Below are 20,282 nucleotides of genomic sequence, written 5' to 3'. Positions count from 1 at the left end.
GTCAGTCCCGGATATGTTAACAACCACACAACATTATTCCGTACACTGTTCTTTTCAACACGGTACCACTGTGACGAGTTGTTACGATGTTCGTCGATTATTGTGCCACATCACCGAGATGATGATACAACCTTTATGTTTGGCGAGTAGTGTGTGAGGTCTCTATCTTCATAAAACGACTGACTGTAAAACTGTATCTGGCCATCACATCATTCATGTGCTAATAAATGTGGAAAGAGTCACTTAACGGTAACAACTGTGGAGTGCACGTTATTTGGACAATGCTAGAAAACAGTTTTCAGCTATTTCACCAAGACACCAAACTAAGAGACTCCAAAGATTTGACAGGATATGCAGTTAGGGGACTGTAGCAGGGTGTGTGAATGAGCTGAGGTATACATTAACAGCCTCACAAACTTCCTATAAACAATACACTACCAGCAACAGGAGCAGGGCAACACTGTACAGTCGGCAAGGACAAGAGTTTTTGCCAGTCGGTTGGCCATTAAATTGTTGTGTGTGTAGGGGGCTTTATTCTGGATACTGCACTAACAAACTGTCACGACACTGCTTAGTTCCACTTTCGTGTATGCCCGCTAAATTTAATCCTTCAATGCACTGCTTTGTAGATGTACAAAGCAAGTTTCAATTCTTGTCATCTTTGTCCTTGAAGCTGCACTTTGGAAACTGCCTTACAGAAGGGCTGTGTTGCTTTGTGAAGGTACCTGTAAAGAAACTGCCAGAAGAATGCACTATTGAGCTTCTGATGTGGAAGTGTGTGTTGCTATTTATAGCATTGTCAGTGTGGTACACATTTCTGTCTTTTGATGGTGATTGTTGGTAGTTGCAAGCAAGAACACACGAATGTAGAAAAAATGTGTAGTGCTTTGGAGAGTATACTATTCAGTTCAGCTTGTATTTCTGCCAATAAATACATAAGTAGTACTTTTTTCAGGATACTGATTCTGAAAAACACCCGTTATAGAAAAATCGAGTCATCGGGAAAGAACAAAGTGGTTCATTTGTAAATGACCTTTTGAGATTCAAAGGACTTACTGCACTGCCCCAGTTGGTGCAAGAGTTGTCTACACTGTATCAGCTTTACGAATATATTTTTATTGTTAAATTAATGATAAAAATTGTAGATGAAAATAATCTTTACAGCACACGGAAACATTACTCACAATTTTCACGAAATACATAAACTTACAGGCACGTGTATTATTAGCTCTTTGGCTCCGTCTACTGCTGCTTGTGATCTCTGGAATAATGTTATTTGTGTCAAGCTAGTAAGACAGAGATACGCCGAGCACACTGCACTTCAACGATAGTACGAAGTGACCAGACCCCGAGAATTGAAATCGTCACAAGTTGTACGAAATTAGGCTGGTAACTGATTGTGCAGATAAAAAGTATCTGTCAATTGCAACAAGTGAGCATTTGTCAATTGACGAATAAATTTGTGTGACCAGAGCGAGGCACCACACAGAGATGTACACGAAAGACAAACCACAAAATGTGGGGTATAAACTTTACGTTTTGTGTGGAGAAATGGGGTTTGCACGCAAAACTGAAATCTACAGTAGGCAATAAAACAAGCCAAAATTCAGATTAGTCAAAGAACCAGATGCGGGAGCATACGAAAACACTGTGATTCACCTTGTAATGTTTAAATAGAGACAAAAACCATTTTCCCACATTCCACATTATTGTGGAGACACACTACACCGAGTACGTGCCCACCACCCGTCCGTTTCGACAGATGTCGACAGCAGACGACACGCGGCACGGCACCGGATCGGTTCCCCGAGCAAAAGTGGACCCGAGAGTCGTAGTGTCTCCACCGCGTACCTCCTCGCCTCAGCTCGGGGTTTTCCCCAGAAAGGTGTTCGGCGGGAAGTGCTCTCCGACCGGCACCTCTCGTGCGGCTCGCATCTCCGTTTACGTGAGATAATGTGTTTTTATTAGGAGAGTGAACATTTGACAGCTCGTAATTACAGTGATCCAGACAGCTACGAGTAAAGTGAAGGCGGCGCCGACGAGTCGGTACCGCGCACTTCGGCCGAACTGTAATTGTCGGCACCTGTGAGCCTTGTCGTGAGCTAGTGGCAGAGTGCCACATTTGACTCGACACGGACCGTGTTTTGCTCCACTTTGTGGACTCTCTAGCCTGACAGACAGTATTGCTCTCGCCACGCGTATTATCGAAGGGGAGAATATGTGTAGCAGCTCCGGGCTGTCCGTTTGGCAGTACTAGTCATTAGTGAGAGGATTTAACGGTTTTGCCTCACTCGTGTTGTAATTATTGTAGAGGGAATTTGTACGTGGTTTGTCATTTTACCCTCCGGTTTTCTGCGTGTCTCGTGCACGTTACGGTATTAGTGTGTAAATGTACTCTCTGAGATAGCGTGCCATTTCGCTCGCCGCTATAATGAGAGTATTCAGTTGTACTGTTCCTGTCGTGCGTGATTAAGCTTAGAGTAAATCCGTCTGTAGCCACTTTGTCCACCTCCGCTAGTATTACGAGGGCGTGATAGTGTTTTGTTGTGAATTAAACACTGTGTCCTCAGTCCAGTTATAACTGTGTGCCGACATATTTGTCTGAGTGTCCACAAGTTAGAGATTGCTAAGTGCGTCATCGGTACGGTAGTGAGTGATAAACGAGAGTCCACACCTCGACTCGTGAGCACCCACTGCTTGTCATCTACCGTGACTCGTTTTCGGTTTGGCATCTGTTCTCTCTGAGCCGATTACGTACAGCTGCCTTGTAATCGCACGTACGCCGAAGGGTATCGAGTTAAATGATACGGACACCTTTGAGCTACTATTTAGTTACACTCCAGATCCTGCGCGTGAATAATTACACCCGCGAGAGGAGAAGTAGTGTTTTTCTTAAGTTACTAACTACCCTATGTAATCCTATATGCTACATATAGTTGTGTCCAGTTCCGAGAAGGTATTGAGACCATTTCTGTGTTCCGTTATTTCATTTGGCAGACTGAGCACACGCCAGAAGACGATCGAATGTGGCGAGATAGTGAAGAATGTATATCCCCCAGTTTTTAAAGATGTGTCATAATTTCATTTTTGATACTGTCCTTAATTCTGTCACAATTGTTGTTCACTTGGAGATTAAAACTATGTTTTTATACTTAACAAATTTTTATTAATGATGTAAATGTCATACAGTTTTGCATAAATGTAAAGTGTAGAAAAATATATTTTTCCAAAATTATGCATGTACAATTTTTTCAACATTTTTCCTGACATCTGTGGAGGGGACAGGGAGGGAACTCTGTGTTCTGTGGAAAGGCACAGAATAAGGGTTAACTTAAGAGACAGAAGTAAGACCACTGCTTTTAAGAAAGCTGTTGCTTCCTCATCTCATTTCAGGAAAAATTGCTACCCACATTGGTAAATGTTTAATACTAGCCGTGTAGTAAAGGGAATTTTCACCGAGTACCATTTGGAAGTAAATCTGCTAGGAAGTAAGTGTAAGAAAGCCAAGACCTCTGCAGGAGGTATGGTATTCTACTTCACATAATACTCTTTTGCTCACTTCTACTGAATAAACACTCTATCTACTTTATATATACTGCTCTAGAATAAAATGTAAAGACAATGGGGAACGAACATAAACCAGCATCCCTGTTGTCAGGTCAAAATAATGAGAAACTCTCCTACAAAAAAATAGGCTGATTGTATCACCAGCCACACAAATATTTTACATAATCTCAGACATTACTGTCTACATAAGTGGCCTTTATGTTAAGGAACTGAAACCTACTGAAACAGACATATTGGAATTCATTTGTGTAGCAGAAGACTCTGTCAAGCAGAAATTATTTCAGTTTGTTTCTAAAGCAGCTATAATTATCTGTCAACAGAATGTGCTAGTCACTTTCAAATTATGCTTCATTCTCAGTGATACGTAAGAGAGCAGAGTGCCGTTTTACACTACTACGTGTCAAAATTGCTGCACCATGTGGACAGTGTGTGACAAATGTCACACTGGCACGAAGCAAAATACACGATCGGGTATGCAGACAATTTACTAATTGGCATCACTACAGAAAGTAGGTGGCAGTAGTGCCACGTAAATTCTGTGAATAAGGGAAGACTATGCAGGGTTTTTTATACGGGTATTACGTACGGACATCAGTGGCTCGCGAGAGGATCGTGTCGCACCTTGTGAAAGGAGGGAACACCTCCGCCGGCACGTGTCCGAATTTGACAGAGACGGCGTTGCGGCCCACACAGGCGGCCTTACCATTCGCTCGGGAGGTAGGACCGTAGTCGCGCCACATAACTCGAGTCGGGAAACGGTCTCGTTTGCGATGAGACGAACGTGCCCCCGGACGGTGTGACGACGTGGAGAGTACTGCGTACTGTCGGCACGGCACCGTTTTTGCGGCACCGCTCGTCGTGGTGGCAGAGAGAATGGTGCCCGAAGGTGGTGGCAGAAGTGAAGTGGCGACACGTATCCTTTTCGAACTGGTTCCGCACTCGAACATTATGACAGACGTACCCACACGTACGGGCTCCGAGGATAGACGCCGTATTTCTGACGCGCTACTGCCGACGGCCGTGCCCTAGCTCCGAGATCTCCACGACGTTACCGTTCGACAAGATAAGGCACGGGACCGCACGTCACCCGTGCCTACCTAAATAAGGGCGGTATTCGTTCTCCAGATTTGCCACCCGGGGGCACTGCACGGCGTCAGCTCTGGTCCAGAATGTTGGATCGTGCACAGTGTGGCAGTCTCGATACTCGGAGTCCTCGGGCAGTTCACACAGATCTCACCGTATTCGCATTACTCTGTTCCTCCGTACGGAAATCTGCTGCCGAGGACACGTGCACCTTATCTCTACGGCACTTTTCTACATCAGTTTACGGTCGCTGCTCTCGTCGGGTCGTTTGGGGAAGGAGACCGGACGGCGAGGTCGTCGGTCTCGTCGGATTAGGGAAGGACGGGGAAGGAAGTCGGCCGTGCCCTTTGAAAGGAACCGTCCCGGCACTGGCCCGGAGCGATTTAGGGAAATCGCGGAAATCCTAAATCGGGACGGCCGGACACGGGATCGAACCATCGTCCTCCCAAATACGAGTCCGGTGTCTGACCACTGCGCCACCTCGCTCGGTGGTGGCTACTCTCTTGAACGATGATTCGCACACCGCGTCCCGATGTGGAGGAGAATCTCCGTGGATGTGGACAGAAGGAGCTGCACGTTGACGGGCAGGAGCATTCACTGCGGGCTACTCGCCAAAGTGTGTCAGTGAAAAATTGTGGCTTGTGCTGATCTACTGTCAATGATAATTGTGGGATTACTTCTAAATTACTTTATATCAGTGTATCTACATTAGCAGGAAAACACGTCATTTGATTAAAACCACTGCTGCTCTTCTCGTGTTACTCTCCTTCCGCTTTTTATCTGATACTACAAATGAGGCAGTTACGGAACTTTACCCGTACCTCTATCAGCTAACCGCATCCTGCCCGAGCCGAAATATGCTCGATACATTCGTTAGACTTACGTGAGACTTACATCCCTCGGTCCAAATATTCTGATAAATTGTGGAAGGAGTGGTTAATAATGTGTTGTTTTATTCAATTTTAAGTGATGCACAGATTTTTGGTTTCCTTTCGTATGTCTGTCAATAACCTTTTACAGAATTTTGCACCAGGATATGAAACTCTATTCTAAATCCTAAGCAGGAACCCAAAGTCTATATGGAAATTATTTTTGCCTCTGATATTGTGACTGGGGGTTATACAGTTCGTGTTACTAACTAAAAATATCATTAGTGTGTACAAGTATTGGCATATAGGTGGAAGAGTTTGTAGCGCCCTGAAGAGGCTACTGCGAGACGTTCAGTTATCGACACAAATGTGCGTCGAGGCAAATTTGAGGACTGGGGGATTTGACCTCGGGTGTGGAGACAGATGGACAAAGAAAAAATGAAGAGGTACTGAGAGGAGTGGGAGAGAAAAGAGAGTTAGTAGATGTAATAAAAAGAAGAAAAAGAAATTGGATTGGGCACATATTAAGAAAGAATGATGGACTAATAAAAACAGTTTTAGAAGGTAAAAGGAAGGGAGGAAGGAAGAGATTTCAGATACTGGATGATGTGATGGACAGTACAACATACAGAAGGCCTAAGAAGGAGGCAATAGATCGCAAAAAGGGAGAGGCAAAGGACCTGTTAATATAGCAGAAAACTGATGATGATGACGGTGATGTGTAGACAGTGGAAGTTTTACTAATCACAGGGTGTAGGTCGAGTGCATAACACACATCTGTTGTAAAAGCGTATTACAAAAACTTGGAGGACTTTTACGGAGGACTCCTGTGCCACCTTCCCACACTGTCGATCTCCGGATGACAAACTCGGGAGTCACCGGTAACAGTACAAAGAAAAGAACTCTAAACTGTGAATGTTATAGTGAGATGGCGGTAACAGTCTCTCTGCCCGAACTCGGTGCCATCGGTCTGGACAGACAAACTCTCTCCTGGCAGGACGGTGCGACGAGTGTGAGTGGATCTGTCGAGACTCACACTTCCCGGCCGTCTCGTCGACAGAAACGGTGATATTTGGCGGCCTCTCGGTTCGTCACATTTATTGGCTAGAGACTATTTTCTTCGGGATTACCTCCCGTCCGAATGTTTTCGGCAATATCGTCAGAGAACCGGAAACGAGTTGAAGGAGTGAATATTCCGAGAAGCAGACAGTATTTCATCAGAGACACCGTGTGAGGTCACGGACAGATTAGACCTCAGATTCTGACGAGGTATGGGAAACTGAGAATGTGACATTGTATTGGAAAAATGGCAGTCTGTCTGAAGAGTTTCTCGCCTGCTGGCCATTAAAGCTACAACAGGAAATAACAAAATTTTACTCACTGCGTATACGGAATGCGTGTGGAATACGTAACTAGCTGTACAGCTAATTTCGGTATATACGGGCTGCGGCAGCAGCGACGACTTTAACCCGGCAAGCCACCGAGTCGAGCCGAGTCGGGACGGCTGACGGCGGTGCGTCAGTCTGTGGAACTTCAACTCTGGCCCAGAGTTCTCTGACGGCAGTGCCTGGCGAGCGGCAGCGCGACCAACTCTCGGCAACCCGTGTCCGGACATCTTCAGTGGGTGGCAGAGCTGGTGAACGTGCCACACTTCAGTATACGGGCACTACTCAGTCGGAAGAAACCTCTAAATAATACTTCAAATAACTAATACTGTGTAGACTGATTCTAGCTGCCACTGTTGTTTCTCGTGGTCAGGAGGGCCCACAGTGATTCGCATCACTCTACCGGTACACACTACCCACTCTGCGGACTGCCCCAAAATACAGAAACTAGCCTGAAAAACTCACCCTATTAAATGGCCAGATTCCTTCATGAGAAACACAGTCGTCTATTGAACAGTGGTAGGTTTTGCTACCAAATCAGTATGACGATGGAAAATTATGAAAAGATCTTGAGTAATGTGGGAGAAAAATGATCAAATTTTCACAAATTGTGCAAGCACAGCAACTGTGCCACGGTCCGGTAGGGAAACGAACACCGACACCGCAGGCACTGTCCGTGACGTGCGCACGGAGAACTCCGACACGGAGCACGTCGCAGACGTCGCCAGACATGTACAGACGGCGACCTCCGACCTGCACGAAAATCCAAAATGAGGGAAAAGTCGGAGAAACTGTTCAGAATGTTAGCAACAAAGTGGGATCGAACATGCCACCGGGCAAGAATCGGAATCGGTAATGGGATTTCACCACATCCTCAGTGATTATGGAAAATGAGAGGCTCAGAATATCTCTAAAGAGAAAAAGAGAAAGATAAACAGCGGATACCGCACCTGGAAGCCAGCAAGAAATGCCAATACTGTACAAAAAAGTAGTACAAATAGTCCGTAAACTAACTGAAAAAGCTATAGAGAACCCAGATATCGAGCAGTAGAGTACAAATAAACTGGAATACAAAGACGACACACCTACCGAACAATTGGTGGGAGATCACGCTACTTCTGAAAAGAAACAGACAGTAGATCAGACCGTGAAAGAGAGAAAGAAGAATAAGTGTGTACCAGAAAGAGACTCGGCCGAGAAGACGGACACGGCATAGGTGACTGGTTAGATGAAATGGAATGCGTAGCAGTGGACGGAGAAGTGACTCTGGTGGTAGACCCGAAATAACGAACTGCACCAGCTCCCAGAGAAAAAATATTGAACGAGCTACAAAACATTTCACCAAAACCGACTGTAGATGAAGATTACAGTACTGGCATTTACTAATAGATTTTCACTAGTACAGTGCTTGTTCATATCATGTTGTGACTTTAGACATTGAACATTAATGCCTCCTTTTCAGTATTACAAGATAGTCACCCTAAACATAAACTGAATCAGTTCCGAGCACAAACTGTGAGCCTTCGTGAGTATTTATACAACTCTGATCAACTCTGATGCAGATGTTGCGATGTTGTGAGAGGTGGACGATACATTTTGACCTGACATCCCCAGATGTGAAGTGCTCGAGGACACCACCCCAGACAGCTCCGTAGGCCCTCTTCTCGTGACCAAAGAGGGCGTGATCGTATCGGAGGCATGACAACTGAAAAATGGCTCAGGGTTGCCGTGCTTTATTAGCGGCATTAGATTTATTAACATCTACACCCTCACTGTGAACCAAAATGGGGGAACAAACCCAGTTCTCTGAAAATGAGAGCTATATCTCCTGCGGCAACCGGAGGCAATTTTAATTGTAGAAAGAACCTTTAACATCGCAGCATGTCAGCAATCGTTGGTTAATATATTAAAAAACTAGAAACCCGCCTCGATTGCGAAAAAAGCACCTAGTGTTAACCTAGGTTTCAGCGTAGATAACTACACCTTCTTCAGAACAATAACACCCACAAGTACCTAAGAAGACCTTTGTCAATGATTAAAAGAACACCATAGCTATACATTTATAAACAAAAAAAAAGAAAACACACCATTAAGTTAAGTAATGTTTTAGACTTTGTACATACGTACTGTTTGTGTTTTCCTTTTTTTCATTTATAAATGTATAGCTATGGTGTTCTTTTAATCAATGACAAAGGTCTTCTTAGGCACTTGTGGATTTTATTGTTCTGAAGAAGGTATAGTTATCTACACTGAAACCTAGGTTAACACTAGGTGCTTTTTCACAATTGAGGCGAGTTTCTAGTTTTTTAATAAATTTTAATTGTGTCTTAAACCGAAAAACTGAAGGCCAAATTTAAATAAATGCACAGTACTCTAAGAAAGTACACGCCATTTAGAAGTGGCGGACACTTGATAAATAACAAAGGGGGACAAACAATGCCCTCCTGATTGTACAGCTACAATTGCCAACTTTCTCGATAAAATCTGTGTCGGGAAGAAACTCGGGGACAAAGTAATGAATATGAGCAATTGTTCTTCAGCTCACTGTTTCATTTGAATGATGAGACTGAAAATGTGCCACAGCAGAACTGGGTGGAAATTAAAAATTGAAATTCTTGAGGAGCAAAAGTTATTTGAATGAGTGTAAGAAATATGAGAGGCTACTTGTGACTGACAGCAATCGTTTCTGATGGTAATGAATTGGTGGAGCAACTGTATCAAACCTTGGTTAATCAGCTGCACGAAGGCTCATAGGTATGAAAGGAATCAGTTACACAAAGAAACTTTCGAATTTTATTTTTGATGCCTTTACGGATTGTACTCTGAAATGTTTCTAACAGAGGAAAATTTCATAAAATTCAAAATGATTAAGTCAAAGTTGTCACAAATGGAAGGAATTAAAATCTGTTCCAGAGACAGTAACAGTAGTCACGAGGAAATTCGATCACTATTCCATCTCGTAAAAGAGAAATGTCACGCAAATCAACAATTAATTAATGGATTAAAAAAAAGAAAGAAGATGGCAGCTATGTGACAGCTCAGGCTGAATTAAGTGAATATATCATGGAATTGAAATGAATTTCATCCCATTTCTGTCCTGAACTCTAATTACAAGTTTATGGCCTGCGTTATAGCATCTAGAATACAGAATGTCTCAGAGAAGATCTTTCACATCCAGACAGGAGCAGTACCGTTTAAAAAGTCTAGCTGACAGTAAAGATATTGCGTCTTACACCACAATATCACAAACGGAAGCTACAATTTTAGCTTTAGATCGATATAAGGCCTTCGACAGGATTGCTCGCCTCTACTTTGTTTCGAGTACTGAACCGTCTCGTATTTTGTGTAATTTTTATTATCGCCAATGGACAACTCGACCTACAAATACCTATCGAGAGATCGGTTCGGCAGGGCTGCCCTGTGTTGATGCCGCCCTTCATCATTGCAATTGAGTCACTAGTCAGAATGATAAGTTGCAAAATTCAAGGATTAAATCTGTACTTGAGCATAATTAAATGCACAAGATACCCATACAACACGAGTGTCGTCATATGATTGGAGCAAGACTTTAAGAAAGTACTGTACATGAGTATGAAAAAGGTTCTAGCTCCGAGCTAAACCTCAGAAAAACTACTCTAATGTCAATCGACACAGGATTCAGAATAGACAAAAACACTCGTTTTAGAGTATGAGAGAACATAGAACTGGTAGGAATAACGATGAGTGACTGCCCTTTAAAAACAACATTTGGAAACTGAAACAAACATTTGGCTTGCCAAAAAGCTGTCTACAACACAATAAAAGACGAGTATAGAATTTGATATAGAGGGTAGATTTTGTGAACACCAAAATACTATCAGAAATATGGTACATTGGACAACTAATTCCTGTGGTAGAAAGTGTAATTAGGAAAATAATAGCTGCATTAGGCTGGTATATCTGGAGGAGTGAAATCTTCTAGGTGAGGCTAAATATTAAACCCAGTGGGACCTTGGCTAACAAATATCCACCTTTGATACAGAGAATAATACAACTGTAGTGCAAATACACAGACAGTGCACTAGACATATAAGCTGGACAATATCCGACTACTGATAAATTTGGGGTGAAATACATGACGAGGTTGGGAAACACATCAGGATGTTTCTGCTGGAAAGTAACTGCCTCTGCAGTAAGTGGCACACTGTGAGATTGAATGACCAATCGACTACGCCAGCTATTAAATGACAGTGGGAGAGTCAGCTGTACAGAAGTAAAGTATCCCTCTGAGCATTGGAACATAATTTGAAAGAACGTCCACAACAAAGTTCTCGGAACTGACATTAAAATTGGCCCAGTACAAACGGTAAATGACACAATATCAATGAAAGCAAAGCTTCACAGAATACATTTGTCGAAGTCTGAAAAAATGTAGAGAGCGTAATCGTATCGAAACACTACCAGACAGATACACTTGTGGAGAGAATGACAATATACGGGAATGGCGCAGAAAGACTCTGGCTACAGTTTGCAGAACAGCACAACAGCATATCACATTAATTTCGGTGCTACAGCCAGATGATAACTACTAATTCACAATCTAGAAAAACACCCGGATAAGATTAGTAGGTCGTAACCCGCATTACTTAACCACCGAGCACGAGGAACGATCGTGTTCGGCCCGTAGGGTGTTCGGCACGACCCGAGCACAGATATTAATGAAAGATGCTAAATATAGATGCGAGCGTGCAAATTTATCTCGTGCCTGGAGCTAATGAAAATTTGAGATAAAAAAAAGAGAAAGATAGGCATAAGAATGTGGCTACTGAAGTTTTTATATTGTCAGTTTCTGAAATTGGGACGAGGGCGAGGGACTGTGTTTGTCAACATTACATCTCACACTGAGTGAAACAGGAAGAGACTGCTAAGAAAACGTTGATGACACGAACTCAGTAGGGCAGTGAAGCAGCGAAGATGATGCGGTGAAGATGTGTACAAAATTAACATGAAACTTGCTGTACAAAATGATAAAAGGAGTAATGAAGAGCAACAGAAAACTTTTCAGTATTGAAGAAAGTACCTTGGCTTTCCAAGGTTTTTTTTAGGTGCAATTCAAAACAGCCAGACTGAAGCTACTTTAATGGCACCATCCGTGAAGGTACACCTCCTTAGATTGTTCACTATGTTATGCTAGTTTCCTTAATACTGCCTCCAAATTCAAAATAAATGTCACACGTGGAGCCAGTAAGTACCCACATGTACTAACAAAATGTGTACATACACCTTCACGTCAAGAGTTTGCACCAGCCCTCAGTATATGAAGGCCATTTACTTCACCTGGTAAGCTTCCCACTTGGACCATGCGGGTACATACCTATACCCACACCTCATCACTGTCACATATGCATGTAGCATTGCTGCGTTTGCACCGCCAAAGCTGACAGCCGGCGTCGCATTTGCCAGGTGCGATTCCACCGGCCGGGAATTATGAGAGCAGAGCGGGAACACGACACGCGATGCAAATTGTGTTTGGATGTTTTGTCGGTATCCATTTAAAATTAAACTCCAGTTTCTGGTAGTTGTACTGTAACCGCCAAATTTAACATCCTGTGTGAGTGGCGTGTAGTTGACACGGACATGGACCGTGGTGTGATATAATTGCCCCAGTCAACTTATTTACTACATGAAGGTAACCAGATGCATTTGGTTCTGTCATCTTGTAACAATACATATACCGCAGTCCTGAAAATGGAGACTTTTAATAAAAATAATTGTCAAATTATTATGAAACAGTTAAAATTCTAGTGCAGAAGCAAAATTCTTCTTGATGAAATTAGTTCTGCAACTGTATATTACAACTGTATGGACTGTTTTCAGAAATGTGTTTATTAATGTATACAAAATTATGTATTTTATATTTTGCAAATAAAATTTCAGACAACGTTGCCGACATGTAAGCTTATTAGAAGAGTAAATGTAATAAAGTTTGTCACGTGTTAATAGAGTTAAAAGGGACTTATTTGTGTAATTACATCTAGTGTTACCCGAACTGTAGTGCTGGCTAAAATACTTCTCATTACGACAGATTCTTTGTAGTATGAGAGTTACGTAGTTTTTCCAGTGGAATGCTTAGCTTTAAACTGTCAAATCTCCTCCACCGATAAAGTCCATTAGAGGATGTATATTGCAGATTTGCCCAGATTTTGGACATGATAAAAACTCGGACATTAATATAATATTTCTGACACACTGATATATCCTTTTGACATCACGTCTATTTTCTGTAAGCACGTACAAAATGTTCACACGTAAACTGTCTTCTACCGACACGTCTGACAGAACGGTGACTGTTATACGCTTTGCGTCATTACGTTGGCCGAACTGCAACTGACTTAAAGTTTTGCACTGCCCAATGTATACCCATCTTAAAAATCTATGTTCTTTGGTCTGTTGTCAAGAACAGTTTCATTTGCTGATTTATAATGAAAAGTTAATGATTTACAACAAACTGTTAGTATGGTTTTAAAGACAATAAATGATGATTCATTCTGAATAAATTTCTAAATATTGTTCTTTTGACTATTGTGTCATAATACAAATTGGAAACTTCTAGAAAGGTGTATTATTTTTTTCTCCAGCAGAGTGTTACTTGCAGCCTATCTAAGTGGATGGTATATTTTATTTTTAACATTTGACTATCATGTCAGATAACCATTGGCTTTCTATAATTTATTAGGTCAAAACAAATTTCACTGTGCAAGTTAATCCTTGTCCAGAACTTTATTGTGGAAAATAATACAGAGCTGGATACTGACAACTCTTGATGTCCTCTGCAGGTACTGTCTGACAGAATATTTGTGCTGAAACCTCCAGAAACAGTGACCCTCTATAATCCTGTTAAAACTGTTTATAGCCGCATTATGAAGCTGTAAACTGTCAGTACTAGTAGCTCGTGTCTTTCCTGATTCGCTGTTGTCTGACCTATCAGAAAGCTGTTCACCACAACATTTGTTAACCCAAAGGGCCAGAGCTTAACTCAGTTTCTTGCACATATATAGCTGCCCCCTCCTTCTTCTAAAATACTACGATATTCAGTTTCTGTCATTTCCGTAAGACAACGTCGTATATTTAGATTTAGTTCGTCCAATGCTAAGTAACACATCGGGCAACAAATTTCCTCTGACAAACTCGATCAGCTGCCAGTTTTTCAAATTCCTCCCAGTTTACATCTGCACATTGGAGGTCCTTCACAAAATTTCATCTCCACATTTTATGAGGTCTTCCCCTACCTCCATATCCACCCCCCCCCCCCTCTCCCTGTTCATTTCCACGACATTGCCGAATTGGAGTTCTCCTGTCTTTTGTACGTAAAACGTTCCCGTCGAGCTTCAGTCTCTTAGTGAAAGTTTTGCACATGATGTGTAGACCACTTATCCTCGACACTCGTTCGGTCAAAATGTGGTCGCGATAACTGGTCTTCAAAATTTGCCTTGAACATTGTCGGTGAAAGCTTTTGACTCGTGTGCCAATTTTACTGACATTTTACTCGTCGCACACGTGTACGTGGCAACGGGCAGGACGACAGAAGAACACGCACTTACAGATCCTAATTGCCGTACAGGTTGTATGTGTCACAAGCCTGCAGAATCTCCCTCAGCTCTGTTACCGACGTCTGCACGTACGTTCCCATTATTACAGATGGGGCCTCTGAGTTACTGAAGTCATTTGACGTCTCTAGTACCTTCTGTCTCATTTTAATTAAGATGGAAATGTTGTCACTTATTGCACCACTGTCTGCCTTATCGACATTTATTATTAGCCCAGCAGATACGACCATTATGTCTACCTTGGTGGTCATTAGTTGTAAATGTTGTGGTGTTTCTACCAGAAGAACAGAGACATCGGCAAAATTCAGATCCGCATGCCTAGATAGCTCATTGGAGCATATGCCCGTGTAGGAATTGTCCGTAGTTTTTCTCATTACAAATCTGTGACCGACACGGGGACAAACGGTGGCAAAATGCGTCCTCGTCCGACACCTGTCGGAATGCTAAAGAAAGGAGTGTTCCCTTCCACTGCACTTACATAGCAACTCGAGTCTAGATACAGTTTCTGAAAACATCAGTAAAATGACGAGGAATTCCATGTAGACTTACAGTATTCCACACTGAGAATCAGTGTGCACTATCAAACCCTTTTTAAAATTTACAACATTTATGTGCCGTGGACAGCTGAAACCTGTACAATATTCTATTTTGTAGAACAAACATTTGTTCAGAGCAGGATCTCCCATAACAAAAGCCAGTCTGTTCGACTTGTAGTTGACAATCTGCTGCTGTTTGTAGCCTTTCTAGAAGAAGGGGACAAGATACATTGCCTGGCACCGACAGAAGTGCGATGCCTCTCCAGTTCGTACACTCCGTCAGATTTTCTTTCTTTGGAAGTTTAACATTGGTGACACATGTCCAGTCTTCTGGAATGTGCCTCATTTGCCAACAGGCATTGCACAGTTTAGTAAGTTGACGAATTAGGACTGGACCTCCACATTTCAGAATTTCAGTTGTGATTTCGTCCAGACTATCTGCTTTATTGTTTGTAAGTGTTGTGATTGCATACGTCTCCTTCTGTGATACGATTAGATTTTGCATTTTTTGCTCATTTTCAAAGTTTTAAGCATTAAATGAATTGTGCTGGCTTAAGATTCCTTTGCAGTGCTCAACCGATCGGGCAGATCGCTCGTCTTATGTGAGTAGGGGTCTCCAGTAAGTTACGGTATGACAGCCCAGTGTCATTTCACGAGGCAGTATTTCGCACCTCTCTACCTTTCCATTCGAACCGCTCTCTTTTTGTCGGCACTATGTCTGCTTTCGATTTGGCAGTCTGACGTGGAATATTTCATCTGGCTACTTCGAACTCTACTCAATCTTTAGCTCGTTTTAACACCTGTCTGTCATCTACCGGATGCCGAGTTCGAACTCTCTCTCCCAGTTGTCGAGTTTTCCCTTCGTCACGTGCACTCATGGGATCCCGTAATTTGTACCACTGTATTTTGGTGTCATCGAGTCGGTCTCGGCCTGGAGTCAGTTTTAAGGCTGAATACGAAATTAATTTTCTATTTCTCATCTTTTAGCTTTGCCGTATCAGTTACTTAAGTGATCGGTGTTGCTGCAGCTTGAGCTTCACTTTTGAGTCCACTAGGACCGAGGAATGGTGTGACCCAGTAGCCACAAAATGGTACGCTCAATTATCTTACAAATATGACTTCTGTCAGCAATTTATACAAATGTAATCAATTTAATTTAGAATATTTCCGTCAGACGAATGTCAGATCTCCTTGTGTAACATTTTATGTTAAAAGAAACTGTTGTCATTACAAAGTCCACGAAGGCTGCAGAATAATCTGAAATGTTGACCATTGTAATTCGTGCACTGTGCTGTCGTTAAGGGACCGACAGCACGCTTCAGCCATTGCCGTCACTGGTAAGTGACACATTTGTATCTGTTACAGGAAATGTGAGACTATGTCTGGGTATCCATTACGTACATTGCGCAGCTGCTCATAAAAAAAACAGCCTCGTCTTCATCGTTCGAATATTCTGTTGGGGCTCAGGCCTGTACACAGCTGTACCGGTGTGAGTATAATGAAAGCACGCAGTGATGATTCAATCATTAACTATATTCCACCTAATAAGCTCATTAGCCACCTTTTGACTAATGAGGCACCTCTTGAATGCGATGTTGCAAGTTCAGTCCCTAGTAAGGCTCATTTGAAAGTGTCACATTAACAATTACGACAGGACAAATATTAGATGCAATGGCTCACTGTTTGCCTCAGGCAAACCATTTTCCCACTCCTGCTTGCAGTGACCTAAATATTCCCTACATCCCTTTGCAAGATCACACATACGAGAAAGAACTGTAGGGGGACAGATCACCTACAATTTCTCAAAGCACAACAAATAACCTTCCAGCTAATTTACCATCAAGATTAACTGTCAGCATAATTGTATACATTAGTTTATCTCGGTACAATTCTCTCGGTACCTGTAATTTCCACGGTACCTTTCATATGCATTTCCTCTTTGAATCCTAATATGCTGGAGTTGAAAGCAAATTCCTTACCAATTCCACAGTTTGATGTACATCTTCTGATTTCGTAGTTCTGTTTGAAGTTATGCAGCCATCCACTGCTCCTCTTAAAATCACTGCAATCTATGTCGCACACAATTTGCTGCGCATAATGTAATAGGTACTGTCGTGCACATTCTGTAAATTGTAAGGAGCGTCCTCCAAACGTGCAAAAACAAGTTTTTGTAACAAGTGCACCTTTTCTCCCCTCGATTATTCAAATTTTTCCTTATGCACTACATGGTCATATTACTACGGATTTATTTGAAATCTATTCATAATTGTGTTTTTAGTATGCTGCAGATGATCTTCCGTGTACATAATTACATTTAGTACCCACTTGTCGCACAACAATTGTCCTCTATTATGTTCCACCGGACACAGGATTTGCGGCTCCCCGGCCGACGAGGACGACGAACTACGTGGCTCGACACCTGTTTCGGCATCACTTTCACTCGTCGAGCACGTATCATCGTCATTGTACTCTTCACATGTATTGCCTTCAGAGTCGAATGTACGTGACACCACACACTCCACTTACTCACCTCGCAGAAATGCTCGTGTTTCATCTGCCACTTCTTTCTCCCTTTGCAAAATTCCTCAGGTTCCTTTCTGACGAAATGCCAACTTCGGCATCTGTCGTTGTAGATATAATGCAAAGTATTCTGTGTTTATCATTGCCACTGCTCCGCTCCGTATCGACACCACTAGCACTATTGTGTTACTCGCCGACCGAGCAATCTGACTACCCTCCACGGCCTCGTGTTTTGCTCGCCATCCGATACCTCCGGTCCCACCCCCGGTTATTTGGCAGATAATACGCGGGTCGTCGAATACCGTAAACACCGTCAGCCTTTTGCGACCTCACGCTCTAGGGACTCCTCGTAAGTACTCGTCCGACACTGTCCTCGTATCGATCGTTACTCCCCCAAGTAAAGGACTGTTTTACTGTCACCGTCAACTCGATCGCTGCCCGTCTGTCGAACTTCACAAAAGACCGGTACATTTGCGGAGTTATTGTGTGAGCTGACGCGTTTGATCTGAGGATTGCATATTCCGAGTTCCGAGCTGGGTGATAATTTTTACAATAAACACTGAATTCTGTTTTATACGTGGCTGGGTACTCATTTGTGTTATTCTCGGATTATTCGAGTCAAAGTCACTGTCACCTCCGTGCGAAGATCTAGATTCACATTCAGTTTGCAAACTGTCGTGTTTGGCTCAGTTCATTTTGTTCCTTATTTTTGTAGCGGTAAAATGTTTTGTGGAGTCTGTTTGCTAACGCGATGCCTACCCCCTGTCCCCCTCCTTTCTCGTCCGGGCTCGGGAACTGCAGTCTGATACATACGTCAGATGTTTGGCAGTCCACGTATCAAGTTATTTTCCTGTGTGGATACGAGAGGTTTATCCTTTTTATTTATAAAGCTTCCGAGGTTTCAACGGAAGACGCTGTGTGCACGTCGTTTAATATCCGTCACTGTGTTTGACCTGCAGTATTTCGTTTTACTGTTAGCTGTTTCAACTATAACTATAGTTAATCTACAGTTTTGGGTTTCAGATGTGTTTACCCTAGAAAAAGCCTTCACAGCACCTTCACAACTGGAAAAATTGCAATATTGTTGTCAACTCTGTGTGTCACGTTAACGGCTTTTCTATAGATTTTAGTTAAAAGCATTACAAGTTTTAGGAGGATCAGGGTGTTTCTGTCTATTTTACCAACCATTCAGTGTATCTCCAGCCCCCTGACAGCTTTATATCATAATATGTGTGTTGTTTTATAAACCAATTCTTACTCCATATATCACAATTTTTCCCTCTCATTACAATGGCAAAACTGACCAAAATTAATAAAATGTTACCTTCGAAGTTCGAAACACAAAACTGGTGCTCAGACTGTCCAAAGACTAAGGGAATTTGTGCGCGCTTGACAAAACACTCGACCGGGCACGCTTGTCGAGCTTGCAATTACGTGTGTACTTTTAGTTGTCTTTTTTCAGAGATCGTATACCACGAAGCGTCCTCCCCACCATTACCTCGACTACTAGGCAGGTATTTACCCAGCAGACAGGCAACTATTCTTCTAAACAACTCGAGCCAGTTTTATATGTTCCTGCCTAGAGCTGAATGTGTGTGCTGCTACTTCTTCAGCCGTGCTGCTTCTTCAGTCAGTCAGATAGATAGATAGAGAGAGAGAGTGTGTGTTTCCTCACTGGCAATTGTTTATCAGTAACATTATGACTCAGTGACTAATTTTCTTTTAAAAAAGGGAGAAATGTGTTACATTGACTACCACTCTTTCGTTATAAGATGCTACACTGTCTTTACTTTTGGGCAATGTGACAAGATGTATTCATACTGTTCACTAACATTAGTGCCAAAAGATAAAATAACATTTTACAAATATGCAGAGCAAGAAATAGGTATGTGAGCAATTAATATCTACAGTCTCTTACAAAATATATATAAACCATTTTTCTAACTTACTCGAATTGTCGGAGGAAGAAAAGTTCGTATTAACGGAGTCCGGAGTGGAGCCGGTACCGGTGAGAGTGTTAGCGCTGCCTGCAGGCGCGGTCACACTCAGGAGGCACAAAAGGAGCACGGGGATGCGGTACATGTTTGTGGAGGGTGTCTAACTGGGGCCTACATCCTCTCCTGCTGTGGCGCACGTCACACACTGGAACAGGTGTCGACGCCTGTCCGGGCAGCTGATAAGATTCGTACGAGATAGTGATAAGGCGGGGAGAGATAACGTGGGTGCAGCCTTATCTTCACCGTGTACCGTGTAGTGGGATTAATGGCAGTGCGTGTGGCTTTCGTTTGAGCTTACGAGTCACGTTTTCCTGTCGCTCGACGGATAATACGTTACGGACATTAATTCTTTGGGAATTTGTGTTCCGTAAATCCCCTTGTGAACGAAAACCTTTAAGAATTTGTAATGAGTCGAAAGTATGCAGGAGCAGCCACTGCTGGGTACTTACCAAAAGTATACCGACAACAAAATGTGACTAGCACCGATCTGCTCAAATTGATAATTGTGGCAATTACTTCCTACTGTCAAATGGGGTGAAGTTGACCGAAAAGCTCAAAAAACGTTTTACTAAATAACAACCACATTGGTGATGAAAATTCTTCTCTTTTAGTTATTGTAACTATTGTTCGGAAGTTCTTAATTTGTGGCAATGGCTAATTGTACAGTGTTCGAAACCTCTGTCTAAATGCTAATCGTTTTCAGAAGGGTTGATTTTTTTAAACTTTTTTAATGAGCTAA

At 42.5% G+C, this 20,282-nt stretch overlaps 1 protein-coding gene across 1 annotated transcript in view; it reads right to left on the bottom strand.

The window, feature by feature from the left end:
* The window catches only part of LOC126109557 (uncharacterized), a 109,416-nt gene extending 89,741 nt beyond the window's left edge, over window positions 1-19,675 (bottom strand). The window contains exon 1 of the mRNA XM_049914572.1: window positions 19,496-19,675. Coding sequence (XP_049770529.1) covers window positions 19,496-19,628 — 133 coding nt within the window. The 5' untranslated portion in view covers window positions 19,629-19,675. The remainder of the gene's footprint in view (window positions 1-19,495) is intronic.
* Between the last annotated feature and the right edge of the window lie 607 nt (window positions 19,676-20,282).

The sequence above is a fragment of the Schistocerca cancellata genome, chromosome 12 (genome assembly GCF_023864275.1).
Source record: "Schistocerca cancellata isolate TAMUIC-IGC-003103 chromosome 12, iqSchCanc2.1, whole genome shotgun sequence".
NCBI classification, from domain to species: domain Eukaryota; kingdom Metazoa; phylum Arthropoda; class Insecta; order Orthoptera; family Acrididae; genus Schistocerca; species Schistocerca cancellata.
The sequence above is the reverse complement of the archived record's forward strand: the minus strand, read 5'-3'. Positions and strand labels throughout refer to the sequence as shown.